Raw genomic sequence first — 14,562 nt, forward strand, 5'->3', positions numbered from 1 at the left:
TAGTAGTAGTAGTAGTAGTAGTAGTAGTAGTAGTAGTAGTAGTAGTAGTAGTAGTAATAGTAGTGGTGGTGGTAGTGAATAGTGTATGGTTATGGACTCAAGAGGATAGGATTTCTACTCAAGATTATAACTTTCCTCCATGATTTTAATTCCAAGGTCATATACAAAGAAAAATAACATTTTTAGGAGGAAGTCAGGGAGATTTGCTTTAAACTATAGCCTGCTAGGATTCTGCAAACACACACACAGTTTACAGTTCCTCAAAAATAGAGGGGACTTTAGATTTGCCAATATCTTACTTCCCACCAGTTTTCATTCTGTGCAAAGGAAGATTTGCAAAGGACATTGACAAATTTGGGTATACTAATAAGCAAATAGACTAGTAGAAAAAAGAAAAGGAAGGAAAAGGGACTTTTGCTGGGGAAAGAGGTACTTGATTGGAGAGAGAAGAAAGAGGGTCACATATGTCCAGAAGCCAGCCTGAGGGGCTGCTGCAGTGGGAGGACCAGTTGGAACCAATTGGACCTCCTTGGGAGCGAGGGGAATCCCAAATTGGGTTCTGTGTCAAGAGGTGGGCACCCTTCACACCTAGAAAATGCTCCATATATATCTGTGGAAGGCAGGAAGGGAGGGGGAGGGAAGAAAGGAAGGGATGAAGGGAAATTGACTTTAAATGGAGAACCAAAGTCAATTCTGGTGCAATCCAGAACATTCTAACAGCCGACTTTACTCCAAGACAGAATTAGAAGCTCACAAGAATGCACCTGGCTGTCTGTTGGTTTAATGATATAAATTCAATTATATCTCTCTAGATCTTAGTTGCAAACATCTATAAAACAGGAACAAAAGCTGAGGATGGGAACATTTGTAAACAGTAGGGGCAGGGTCCATGATTATAAATAAGTTACTCTTCAGGATGCTTCATTTACTATTAGGATTTAAGAGATGACACATAGGTAAAAACCACACCTCAGAGTTTCTATCACTGCACATCAGCAAGAGAGCATGAAGCCAATATGGTGGCACCTGCACCCTCCATTTTTACTTTTTGACCTTTGGTGGCATGTGGGTGAATGGAGCTGACTGGAGTTTTAAAGCAAAAGAAAAGCAAAAGGCACCCACAGGAAGGTGTGGCTTTGGTGTGTGCATTGGAGGGACGTTCTGCTGAGTCTACTGTGAGCCAGGAGTGGGAAGGCCAATGCCTGATCTCCGTATGCTAAACCTTCATCAAGTCTTTTCCACAAGGAATTCTGTTCCCCCGCTGTCCATATCATGTTCGAAGTGTGACTGGCAGGGCAGTGGTCTTAGAGCTCAGAGACAGATGAGGGCAGGGGTTAGAGTACACTCTGAGGGGCTAACCCAGGACCTAAGCACCTAAGAGCCTGTGCGCAGACTAAACCTGACCACCAGGCTGCTCAGTTGGCAGCACTGAGAAATATCAGAAGCCTGGGCTTGGGTCTGACTATGCAAGACGCATGGAAGAGCAGTGCTTCTGAGACTTTCAGGAAACTCCAGCCCGGAGGTTTGCTCAGCTTTGCAAACTGCTTCCAGCCAAGCCAAAGTGTAGGATCCAGGCATAAAACCCTTCACTGCAGAGCAGGCCTGGCTTTGGTGGGGTCTGTTTGCCTCTCTCCTGCGGTGCCCCTTGGGCATGGCAGCTGCAGCCCTTCCACTTGTCAGCAGGAGGGTGTTGGACGAGGATTTTGATGAGCAGCCAAAAGGAACTGCTCCTCACTCCACGAGGCCCCGCTGCTGGACACAGCCATAATGCAGTTTTTTTTCCTAGCAGCCAGCTGCTCTGAAACCTCCTTGACCCTGTGTCCTTCCTCCTTTCCTCTTTCCATCTTATTTTAGCTTTTGGGTAAAAGCAATGACAAGAGAAAGATGCCTGTGGGTTTGTGGTGACAGTTCCTGACTGGTTCAGTATTCTTCTGGGCCACAAGAATTCCTGAAAGCCTTTATGCTTCTTTGATAACCTCCTAGTTAAGTAAGAACCCTCAAAGCTGCCTGAAGGCTATTGACAGAAGGCACTTCGGTCAGTTAATCTAATTGAAATTTCCCTGGGCTACCTGGCTGGACCCAGCCACTGTGGGCGCTCCCTAAGATAAACAGAGCTTCCTCCTCCATGGCTCGCCTGTCTCGTCTTCTCTACCCTTGTCATGACCCCAGATTCATTCTCCCCCTTCTGGCCAATGATCTCCCAAAGCACAGACCTCTCTCTCTCCTGCTTAAATCTCACTGTTTTTTTGGGTAAAGTTCATGCTCCTAATGTGGCGTATAAGGCCCTGCATGCTCTGGCCCCTTCTCGCCTGTGCCTTATAGTCACATTCCCTCTAAGCCCCAATGTCTTCCAGTTTCTACAATGTTAACTCTTCCTTGACCACCTCCCCCACTCCCTGTGTCTAGGGTAGCATATGAGACTCCCTTGTCCAGCACCCCGGTGCACCCATAGCCACCTGTACAGTTCTTACCAGTGCTGATCTCACCTGCTCTTTTGCTTGTCTGTATTCCCTACTTGCGTAAACCCCTGCAGGGCAGGGACTGGGTCTTTCTTATTTTCTGCTCTTTGTCCAGCACTTAACATAGTAGATGGGGCATATTATAGTAAGCGCCCAATAATATTTGTTAAATAAATGATCAAAGCTGCTACTATTTGTATTTATTTTATTGTAAATCAAAGGAAATAATAACTTAACATTATCTAAAATGTGTTCATTCCCAGAGCTCTCAAATTCAAGGGTTTATTTCTCACTCATGATACATACCCACCAATGGTTAGCTGCAGCTCTAATCTGAGATCCGGGCTGAAGGAACAGAGGGAAGGAGAAGAGGGCATGGTGAACTACTCTGGCTCTGAAAGCCTCTGCCCAGAAGTGATTCTTTTCTCTTCTGCTCATGTTTTATTGGCTATAGGAAGTCACACAAGCTCATCGGAGCCAGCCGACAGGTTGGAGGCAACCTTCCTGTGGGGAGGGTACCTGTGAACAGTAGCGCAGTCTGCCACAGTCATCATGACATAGCTATGAGGTAGATACAATGACTCCCATTTTGCAGACAATGAAACGGAGTCTCAGAGACATGAGAACTTTCACCAACATGCAGGCAGGTGGAGCACCGTGAGAGTGTCCGGGAGAAGCACTGTGAGGGTGAAGCCCATGTGTAGACAGATTGTCGTGTGGGGCTTCAGGCTCTGTCTACCATTTTGTTCCACAACAGGGAATCGAAGACCCATTTGATCATTGTGAGCATCTGTTTGAAAGTTATACCATGCTTTGTTTTTAACCTCTTGGCAGGGAGGCTTCACACAGATTAAGTGCAACACAGACATTTTTGTTGGCGGAGTCCCCAGTTATGATGATGTGAAGAAGAATTCAGGTGTCCTGAAGCCTTTCAGCGGGAGCATCCAGAAGGTACAGGCATCTCTTCCTCATGTTTACTGGGCCACCCAGACTGTGGACAATGAAAGTGAGGATTGCGATCGGTGTCATCCGCTGCACCCAAGAAAGACACTTTGAGAAAGTTTTAACGTTTTTAAGATTTTGTATTTTAATGCCTGCAGCATGGCTTTCCAACCTCACTTTCTTATAACGTCTGCTCCTGGGTCTATGCCCAGCAGACATTCCATGAATGCTACTTGGTGATGGTGAATTTTTACAGCAAATCTACCAAACTATATTAGGACTGCTGAGGGAGTGAAATGGCATCAGGTGTCTGCAGATACTTCCACAGGAGGGAAGGAAGTGGATGGAGGTGAACAGCAACCTTGGCTCTGCGCTTCTCTTCGGCGGTACTTTGCAGTTTGCTCAACGTTAGAGCCAGTGCTCATCCCCACCCCCACACTTTAGCAGTTGGTGTTCATTGATCATGTAACCAAGCTCTTAAGAGCATCAAGAGTTTTTCCCTAGACGGTTCAGGAAAAAAATAAAAAAACATTCAGTAAAAGATACTGACTCCCCTGCTCCCCTGCTCTCTGTCTTTTTTTTTTTTTTTTTAAGACCAAATCTCACTCTGTCACCCAGGCTGGAACGCAGTGGCGTCATCTCGGCTCACTGCAACCTCCACCTCCTGGGTTCAGGAGATTCTCCTGCCTCAGCCTCCCGAATAGCTGGGATTACAGGCGCCTGCCACCACGTCTGGCTAATTTTTGTATTTTTAGCAGAGATGGGGTTTCACCATGTTGGCCAGGCTGGTCTCAAACTCCTGACCTTGTGATCTGCCCACCTTGGCCTCCCAAAGTGCTGAGATTACAGGCGTGAGCCACTGCTTCTGGCCTGCTCTCTGTCTTTTATTCCTTCTCATGGGGCTGCCCATGATCTCTGTGGTTATGAAGACACGCTCTGTGCAACAGACCTGCTTGACTCCCCAGCCCAGGCGGGCAGAACCACTGAACACTGGGAGAACAAGGATCTAAAGAAAAGCATGTTTAGTTCCTGGATATTAGCTTCGTCCTGTTTTCCTTTCGTGGCCAATGGTGGCTAAAGGATCCTGATGGAGCATGAGGGAGGCTAAGGTGAAGGAGGAATGATGAAGGAGCCCCTCCTCTCACTGAAAAGGGCCCCTGGGGCTGTGGCCATCTTATCTCCCATCACAGTGTCAGGCCCAGTCAACATTTGCTGACAGTCATGTGTTTCCCTTTGTTACTGAACTTTGAGGTATGTGACACCTTAGTTCAGACCATTCTCCCCCATGAGTGGGATTGGCCATGCTTAACCAGGTGTTTCAAATTCTCACCTAGGAAACAAGCTGGGATGCCAAGACATTATCCATCCTCTGCCCGCTCTTCTCAGGCTGTGCCCTCCCCTTCACCCAGTACACACAACCCTCTCCCTATCTCCTGCTAGAAGGACCACCCTCTCCTGCCTGATTCACGGGCTTGGCCATGTGCTGTAGTGAACAGTGCTGTTCTTGGCTTGTCTCAGCACATATTATGCAGTCTTACGGTCCTTCACTTGCAGCATGAAAGGAGGAGATTGTAGAAGGATCCTGCCTACTTTCTAGCAGCTTCTCAGATTCAGGACTGGGGAAGAGTTTTCTCTTAACTCTCCCAGTGCTCTCCAAGGGCCAGGCAAGCCTTTGGAAGCTTAGATTCGTGGCAGGAAGTGCCATTGCTAACCTCTTATAACCCTGGGCAGTGGGGCTTCCCCTGGGAGGCGTTCTTTCTGTCTCCAAGTTCTGCAAAGCCAGCAATCGTTCAAAGTAAATCCATATTCTGAATCAAGGGCTGGTAACGTTGGATCCATTTATTGGGGGCTGGGGTACCAGGTAGCCCTTCCTCATAATTTGTCAGTTTCACTAGAGGCACATTGCAGGGCAGAAGGTGCGAGGGAGCTCTTGAGCGCCAGTAAATCCATGTACAGGGAGGGTAAAGAATGTGACCTGTGTTTCACTTTTGTTTCTTAACTGGGGAAGGGAATGTGCAGAGGGAGGGGATTCAGGAACATCAGGGAAGGAGGATGGCAGGAGTGAGTGGGACAATCGGGGGGGTCCAGCTTATGAAATTTTAGGAGACTTCTTGAGAACATTAGTTGGAAACATACAGGAGTATACTAGGAAGTGTCTCTGGATTCCACAGGCACCGGGAGCCAGGGTGCCCTGTTTGACCTCCGCCTCCGTAACTCTGTGTTTTGTACTCTCCCCGCTCTCCTTTATATACCAGTGTCTCCCAACCTCGGCTGCATCTTCTGAGGTGACTCTCAAAAACTTTTTAAAGTTACTGACAACTTGGTCTCACCTTCAGAGATTCTGGTTCAATGGGAATGGGCGGGTCTGGGCATTAGTATTTCTTAAGAGCCCCCCAGGTGGTTCTAATGTGCAACTGGGTTGAAATCTGAACTTTGTAGTTCTTGGGACTTCTTTACAACCTAATCGAGCGGCCGGTCTTCTGGAACCCGAGGAGCGCTTCACTCCACAGATTCTCCCAAGTGGATCAACTTGAGATCACTTCAGCTCCTGCATAGATGCCAAGACTATAAAAGTAGAAACTGGGCTGGGCACGGTGGTTCACGCTTGTAATGCCAGCACTTTGGGAGGCTGAGGCGGGTGGATCACCTGAGGTCAGGAGTTCGAGACCAACCTGACCAATATAGTGAAACCCCATCTCTACTAAAAACACAAAAATTAGCCAGGCATGGTGGCAGGTGCCTCTAATTCCAGCTACTTGGGAGGTTGAGGCAGAAGAAGTTCTTGAACCCAGGAGGCAGAAGTTGCAGGGAGCCAAGACTGTGCTACTGCACTCTAGCCTGGGCAACAGAGCAAGACTCCATCTCAGAAAAAAGAAAAAGTAGAAACTGGACTTAAAAATTTTTTTGTTTAATCTCTATATGTGTAGCTCAGGTTAATGTGCTAAGGGAAGCTTTAGAAGACTACAAAGATGTTTCTCAATTCCTGAATTTCTTTACGTTTTTCTCTCCCAAGATCATCCTGAACGACCGAACCATCCATGTGAAGCATGACTTCACCTCCGGAGTGAATGTGGAGAATGCAGCCCACCCCTGCGTGAGGGCCCCTTGTGCCCATGGGGGCAGCTGCCGGCCCAGGAAGGAGGGCTATGACTGTGACTGCCCCTTGGGCTTTGAGGGGCTTCACTGCCAGAAAGGTACACTCAGGGGTCTGAGGCACAGCTCCCTGGAGGGAGTGGAGGGAATGGACAGTCAACTGGGGGACCACAACTCTTAATGGGAGAGTTGTAACAGTGGTACAGCCATACTGGTTATTTTGATCAATTATTTCAATACCTTATTAGATGATTATTTATAAACTACTATAATTCCTTAATAAGAATTAAATGCTGAAATACTTCTGCTAACAGTGGATAAATAGGTTTCCCACCCTCTGCCCTGGCTCCTTCCTTGAGAATCGCTTCATGGTCTAGCAACCTAAGAGTTAACTCACAACAGAGTAGGGGTTTCCAGGACTTTTGCGCCTGAGCCACGCCTGGAGCCTGTCCTGATAGATGGATGCCTATGCTTTGTAGACTGATGAATATTTTGACCCCTGTCTGTGAGTGCTGTATAAGAGAAACCTTGCCCAAATACGCAAAAACACAAATTATACATTAGTTGCTCCAAACTAAAGTATGCATAGCCTTCTGTATAGTGCTATTTTCTAGGCTATCAAATTGCTGTGCCTCAGTTTTCTCAACTGTAAAATGGGAATAATAATAACAGTGTTATTGTGTGTCTAACACAGAGGGTTGTGGTGTTGACTAAATGAGACAATGTATCCAGAGCATTTAGAAGAGGGCCTGGTGAGTACTCAAGCAACCAACCAATACTGGTCATTATTATTCATGGGGAGAAAAATAAAATCCATTAGCAGGTGCTGTGGGCTACTCAGTTTCCATCTTGCCCTAGACTGAAAGCCAGGGCAGGTCATAGACCATGAGACCCTGCTGGACTTGCTTTTCGTACCTGCTTATGGGAAATGGAGGACATGGCCCTGGTATCTAGAATAGGCTTCCCACATACATCCATCATGTTGGGCCTTCGTTTTTCAGTCTCAGTGTGGCCTCACCTGCCCAAGAACTTTAAAAAAACAAAAACAAAAACCTGGAGGAAATAAAGCAATGAGCCTCTGAAGGAACATGCACTGTCTTTCCTATTTCCAGGTTCTTGATTTTTATCAGAATTAGGGCTTAGAGGAGAACTATAAATTACAGGTAGTTATGTTGGTATATGGAATAGTAGGAGAAGTCATTCCGCAGCAGTCTTGGAAAATATGAAAGATGCCAATTTGCCAATTGGAAGACTTAGTAGTATTTCTTATATTTAAATGAATTTTGAAATCTACATGGCAAATCATGAAATGTATTTTTAACAAGGAAGAGTAATTGATTCATTTGTGAATTACCCTGATTATAATCCTAACAAGCAAATTGCTGTTTAGCTAATAGGTTGTACTTGCAGAGATTTAGCTGAAGAGTGGCTCATTCATTCGGAAAATTGGGTTTGGATTTCACACATCAGTGTTTGAATTGCCTAAGTCTCCAATTTTACCACAGGAGCTTCGAGTTCATACCTGCCTTATATCTAACATTAATGATCAATATATAAATCCCAGACTTAGATGAACATTTAGCATTGGAAATGAAAGAGAGAAAGAAAGGATAATGTGTGATCTCGTTAGCCCTCATTTCCTGCTGCAGAACATCAACCATAACAGAGATAAAGTGCTCACATTTACAGCTTTGTAACTATAGGTTCAGATTCAATGAGAAGCAAATCTTACCAGAAGGTTGGGGCAGATCCCAGTGAGCACCTGGATCTGGCAAGATCTGTGAGAATGGATGATGGCAGAGGGAACTGCAGGACACTGGGGCCTCTTTTCCTGCAAAGCAGTCTAGAACCAGGAGTGGAATCCAGATGAGCCAGCAGTCACCCTCCATGTTGAATCAGTATCTGATTGTGTTTTGAAATCAAGATACTGCTTCTGGGAAGATGGCATCCTTTGCAAATCCTAAGAAGGTTCATATATCAGAGGTATGGCCCTTACGCCGTAATTTCCTCTCCCATCATAATGACTGGAGAGGATTAACGGGGCTCTGCAACAATTTTTCCAGGCTCCAGCAGGTACCAATTGTGGGCAGTTGCCATGCCAACTGCTATAATATTGGGGAAAGCATTTAGTCCCATTGTAAAGATTGGAAAGAAAAGGAAAAGAAATGGGCAATTATGTTGTTCCATAGAGATGCAAGAGAATGCATAGAAAGTTTGGGTAAATCCTTGGTTTGAAAGACCAAGAATGGTGAGAAGCCGTCTTTGGTTGTCAGAAAGAATCCTGTCTCATTCAGCAAGGTGATTTTTAGCCTCATATATTTCAGAGTTGGAGTTTTGTTCTGCCTCATAATCAAACCATGTTTTAAAAGCAAGAACCTGTTCCCAGTATTCCTACAGAAGTTAAACCAGTCCTTTTACATGGAGTAAAATGGTATAGAAATAACCAGCATCAGGCCTCATCCAGTCCATACCAAAGGGCCTTTCTTCATGAGGAATTTCATTTTCTGGATCGTCAGTGAGTCTGGGTCTTTTCAGCTGCATCAGATGGTGTGGCAAGTGAGTTCCACAAGGGCCGTAGTTGGACAATTTGACACTTGTTCCCACCTCTTGGTAACCCAGGAGAGCAGGGGCCAGAAACTCAGACAAATCCTGGAGCAGTTCCAGGCACTTAGACTACATGGTGGTTTCAGGGCCCCCACTTTTCCCTGTGAGGCTGGAGGCAGGAACAGGAGAGCCTGACCCAGACCGAGGGGTGCACCGAGCTCCCACTAAGCATCTGAGAGGCTCTTGGGATGCCACAGGCTTCCTGTAGCAGTGGCCACTGCAGAAACTCAAACCTGTCTGTCCCACCTTCAAGACCCACCAGGACAGAAGCCAGACGTTCTTCTTACTCCCAGCCATGACTTCCGGTGCCAAGAAAAAACGTAAGGTTTGACCTTCCAATTGGTGGGTTTGACTTTCAGGCATCTTCCCCACCCTAAACCTCAGCACCCTATGCATTACCCCAACACCTAGGCCCCTTTTTTTCTCAACAAGGCCTTCCCCATCAAAAATTACTTCCATATTTAGAGATTTCTTTCCTTTTTTCTTTACTTGCATCCAAGTGGACCCATCTTGTGTCCCAGTTCCTCAGAGCTTGTGTGTCTAAGTAAGTTACTAAAATGTTCTAGAAGAATTTCACAAAGCACATGTAAAAAACTAAGTTCTGAGGAATATTAATCGCTGCTTTGTACACACACACACGCACACACACACACACACGCATTCACGTACACAAAATGGGAGGAGGCTTCTATGGTGAAATACATTTGGATAATCCTGAGTAAACAGACAGTTCTCTCTCTTCTGCAGAATTTCTCAGAGCCTTTGCTATGCTCTGAGTGTCTAAGAGGTGAATGCAGGGCGCAGATGTTTTCTCTGGGTTCTCCCAGTCAATAGTGGACAAGTCACCTGGGAAACTAAGCTTTGGCCCTTCCCTTCCCTGTGTTACTAGAACAGCTTCAATTCAGACTGTGAAGGATCCCACAGACCACTAGATGGCGGTGTTTCTCTACAGCAGGTGGCCACGCACAAGACAGCCAACAGCTGTTGAGACAAAGCTAGGCTTAGCGCATGTACCCATCGGGGCGCATGGTCGTTAAGTATCCAGTGCTGCCTGATCAATACTGACCTACCACACATGCAACATTTAGGGCATTTATGTTGTGTTTAGTTGAGTAACATCATGTTCCAGGGTCTGATTTGGGTGATTTTTTTGTCTTTGGTCCCAGTGTATATATAAAAAAAAGCTTCTACAAATATAAGAAAACTCCGTATATAAACCACAAATTAATAAAACACATAAATTATGCATACTAAAGGAAATTTCTCTTTAATGTAATTTAATATATTAAATTTTTATCATTTAATGTATTGAAAATTAGTATACTAAATTTTATATTTAATATTAATATATTAATATTTGATTTTAAACACTAAATTATATTAGCAATATGATAATATTTAATACTAAACATAAAATTTTAATATATTAATTATTTTAATATATTTAATATGTTAAAAGCATATTTAATATATTAAAAATAAGTCATTTCAAATTAATTGGAAAAGAGAGGTTATTGTTACACAAGTAATTCGGTTGTTATATAGGAAAAAAATTTCAATTCTGTTTATCTTACAGATGAATTAAAGAGTGAAACATGCAAACATACACATTAAACAAATACCCAGACCCTTCGCTGCAGTCCTTCAGCTAATGACCATGTTGGCTGTTCCCAGTTCCTCATTCTGGTCATTTCCTCCTTTAGTAATTGGAACTTGTAATAGCACAATTCTAAGATGGTTCCCAAGATTCCTGAACCTTTGTTAGGGAAACAGGAGCATAGGAGAGCCAGGGTGACACCATTTGAAAAGTCATCTCCATCTTAAAACTAGCAAGGTGCATTCCTTGTCAGTCACATGGTCATATAAGATGTCTATGGCTAAGGAAGCAGCTTAGTAATGCCTGCAAAGACAAACCCTAGGACAACCAAACGTTTAGATGCTCTGATATCGCATGACAATATATGCTTTTAAGATGAGTAGAGTCAGGCCAGGTGTGGTGGCTCATGCCTGTAATCCCAGCACTTTGGGAAGCTGAGGCGGGTGGATCACCTGAAGTCAGGAGTTTGGGACCAGCCTGGGCAACATGGTGAAACCCTATCTCTACTAAAAATACAAAAATTAGCCAGGTGTGGTCGTGCATGCCTGTAATCCCAGCTACTCGGGAGGCTGAGGCAGGAGAATCACTTAAACCCGGGAGGCGGAGTTTGCAGTGAGCCGAGATCATGCCACTGCACTCCAGCCTAGGTGACTGGGTGACAGAGCAAGACTCTATCTCAAAAAATAAAAAGTATAAGATGATTAGAGTCATGCTTTGATGTACTTATGCACTAAAATGCAAAGGATAACTTCCTTTAGAAAACGTTTAAACCAACTGCAAGAGCCAAATTCAGAGGAATTTCTTTTCTGTGGATGGTATATCATTAAACACCCCCAGAATGGGAGATCTGGGGGTGTTTAATGTAGATGTTGGTCTTCAGATAGTTGAAGGGTTGCTAGTGTAGGGAAAGTTTTGTTTGTTTTCACTTTGTGGCTACAGTCAGCATACTATAATAAAGATCTCTATGCCTAGTAGAATGGTCCAGCACAGGAGCGTGCTACCTTGTCTAAGAGTGAGCTGCTCACTGTGGGAAGTGTTTGCTCCTGCGGGATGGACATCCATCAGGGATGCTGCTGAGAGGAGCCCTGCTTGTTGGGGAAGTTAGCCTTCCATGCCCACAGGGCCCTTTCCTTTGCTAAGGTCCTGTGAACGTGGGAAAGAAACATTGATCCCTTCAACTCTTTTTTTTTTTTTTTTTTTTTTTGAGATGGAGTCTAACTCTGTCACCCCAGGCTGGAGTGCAGTGATGTGATCTCGGCTCACTACAGCCTCTGCCTCCCAGGTTCAAACGATTCTCCTGCCTCAGCCTCACGAGTAGCTGAGATGACAGGCATGCCCTGCCACACCGGGCTAATTTTTGCATTTTTAGTTGAGACAGGGTTTCACCATGTTGGCCAGGCTGGTCTCGAACTCCTGACCTCAGGTGATCCACCTGCCTAGGCCTCCCAAAGTGCTGGGATTATAGGCATGAGCCACCACACCTGACCAACTCAGTCTATTGGGAATTCCAAGTTCCTCAAATGGAAATTTTGCTTTGCCTGGACTGCAGGGCTTCTGGCTTGGAGGCTGCTGTCCACTGGGGTGTGTGTGTGTGTGTGTGTGTGTGTGTGTGTGTGTGTGTGTCACCAGATGGCACAGGCTTTTAGGTATAAATGTAAGAAAATGAAAAAAACACATTTCAACTAATCAGTAAGGCTATTGCCACAGAAAAAAGGCAATGTAGAAAAAATTAAGTATACTGGAAATGGTAGAGAGAAGTGGGGAAGAGGAAGAGATTTATTAAAGGATACAAAATTACAGGGAGGTAGGAGAAATAAGTTCTGGTGTTCCGAAGCACTATAGGATGACTATAGTTGACAATAATAAATAGTTTCAAATAACTAGCAGGAGGACATTGAGTGTTCCCAGCACAAAGAAATGATACATTTTGAGATGGGATGGATACACTAATTACCCTGATCTGATCACTATATACGTATCAAAACATCACTATGTACCCCATAAATATGTACAATTATTATGTGTCAATTAAATTTTTTTCAATAAAAGCAAAAAAATTAGGTATGGGGTTAGGTTAAAATATAATCACGTTGGCCAGGCACAGTGGCTCAAACCTCTAATCCCGGCACTTTGGGAGGCCCAGGCAGGTGGATCACCTGGGTCAGGAGGTCGAGACCAGCCTGGCTAACATGGCGAAACCCCAATTCTACTAAAAATACAAAAATTAGCCGGGGATGATGGCACATGCCTATAGTCCCAGCTACTCAGAAGGCTGAGGCAGGAGAATGGCTAGAACCCTGGAGGCAGAGGTTGCAGTGAGCCGAGGTCATGCCACTGTAGTCCAGGCTGGGCAACAGAGCAAGACTCTGTCTCAAAATAATAATAATAATAATAATAATGTTTACAACATTTAAACCAACTACAAAGAGCCAGAAAGGGCTCAATGGTCACTTCAAGCTGTGATGATTTTGGATGTGATTATTTGTTCCTGTATATAGTCACTTAAGTGAAGCATAGTTTGACCATTTTTTTATTCTGTGGTGTTTCTCGAGGGTGCCTCTGCCTTTGTTAATCACAAAATAACCAGGGGTCTGGAATCTTGCAAGTGGAGATGGGGTGGGAATGAGGGCGATATTTTCCACTAGGGAGAGAGAAGAGGCAGCTAGCTGGCTTATCATTCCTTTTTCACACGCAGCCTAGAGCCAAGAAAAGTAATAATCATTGACAAGGTAAGTAACTCTTGAGCAAGGAGCTGTGTCTCTAGATTTAAAAGAAATGCAGATTGTTGGTGGAAGGTGAGGGAGCCTCAGAAGTGTCAGACAGCTGATTTCAAACATCTTCTTGGTCCACCACCACCCCAACCTTCATTAAGCCGAGCTGAGGCGGGGAGGCGGGTGGCTGGGTGCCAATCATGCTGAGGAGAGATTTCCAGTGGTTCCCCGCGGGGCTCATATTCACATTCCCTAAGAGGACGTTCTGGACCCTCGGGCAGAGCTTTGTGAGAGAAACAAGGCTGGCTTCAAGTGATCTGCAACCACAGTAATTGGGATTTGACAAGGACTGTGAAAGGCTGATTCTCCCTGTTCTCTTTCATGCTGGCACCGGTCAGAGTGTGGGAACTACTGCCTCAATAGTAAGTACAGTAAGTCCTATGAGAGACTGCGAGAGCGCTCTGGGCTGGGGCCAGGGCCTGCCAGGGCAAGCCAACCACATGCAGGGGCCCCGGGGTGAGTGGTGTGGGAGCTGGGACATGCCTACGCATGGTGGGAAGCCTTCCCACCGGCCAGCCAGAGGACATTCTCTCCTGAGCTGGGGGCTAAGCCAGCAGCTGCTGGGGGCGCCCACAGACTCCCTCGGAAGCTCGTGTGCAAAGCTGATGTGTGGCAGGCACGTCCTGACCCTTGCAAGGAGTTCAGGGGAAAGAAGGCTGTTGGCCACAGGCCCACCGCCACGGCCAACAACAGCAGGGACTGGCCCTGGCTGTACCTCTCCCCTCTGGGGGTGAGCCGAACCCACCAGGGACTCCTTGGTTCCGTTTGGCTCCGGGAAGGCCTCCCCCGCGGCTCAGCTTGCATCTTCTCTGCTTCTCCCTTCCCAGCCATGGTGTCCTGAATGAGGGGCCCGCGGCCCCAGCTGGGAACTTCCTTCCACCTCCTCCATTTTTGCCTCCTACCTGCTGCCCAGTCCTCCTCCTCCCTGACATTTCTGTCTATTCCTCTGGGTCCATTCCCTCCCCTCCTTTTCCGGCGCTGCCTTCTTTCCTTTTCTGTTTCCCGTCCTTCCTTGCCCGGTGGCTGCCTTCTCTCCCGGTTGTCTTCCTCGGCACTTTCTTCCCTCCTCTTCTTGCTGCAGTGTCCCTTCTTTCTC

General features: G+C 45.8%; 1 protein-coding gene across 5 annotated transcripts in view; it reads left to right on the forward strand.

The window, feature by feature from the left end:
• Positions 1 to 14,562, forward strand: part of EGFLAM (EGF like, fibronectin type III and laminin G domains) — a 199,471-nt gene that overhangs the window by 166,146 nt on the left and 18,763 nt on the right. For 3 of the 5 annotated variants that reach the window (XM_023216575.2, XM_023216576.2, XM_023216577.2), the window contains 2 exons: positions 3,294 to 3,410; positions 6,415 to 6,595. In XM_023216575.2, coding sequence (XP_023072343.2) covers positions 3,294 to 3,410; positions 6,415 to 6,595 — 298 coding nt within the window. Of the gene's footprint in view, positions 1 to 3,293; positions 3,411 to 6,414; positions 6,596 to 13,696; positions 13,829 to 14,562 lie in introns of those variants that run through there. The other 2 variants (XM_023216574.2, XM_023216578.2) reach the window with 2 other exon arrangements.

This window comes from Piliocolobus tephrosceles, chromosome 4 (assembly GCF_002776525.5).
Source record: "Piliocolobus tephrosceles isolate RC106 chromosome 4, ASM277652v3, whole genome shotgun sequence".
NCBI lineage: Eukaryota > Metazoa > Chordata > Mammalia > Primates > Cercopithecidae > Piliocolobus > Piliocolobus tephrosceles.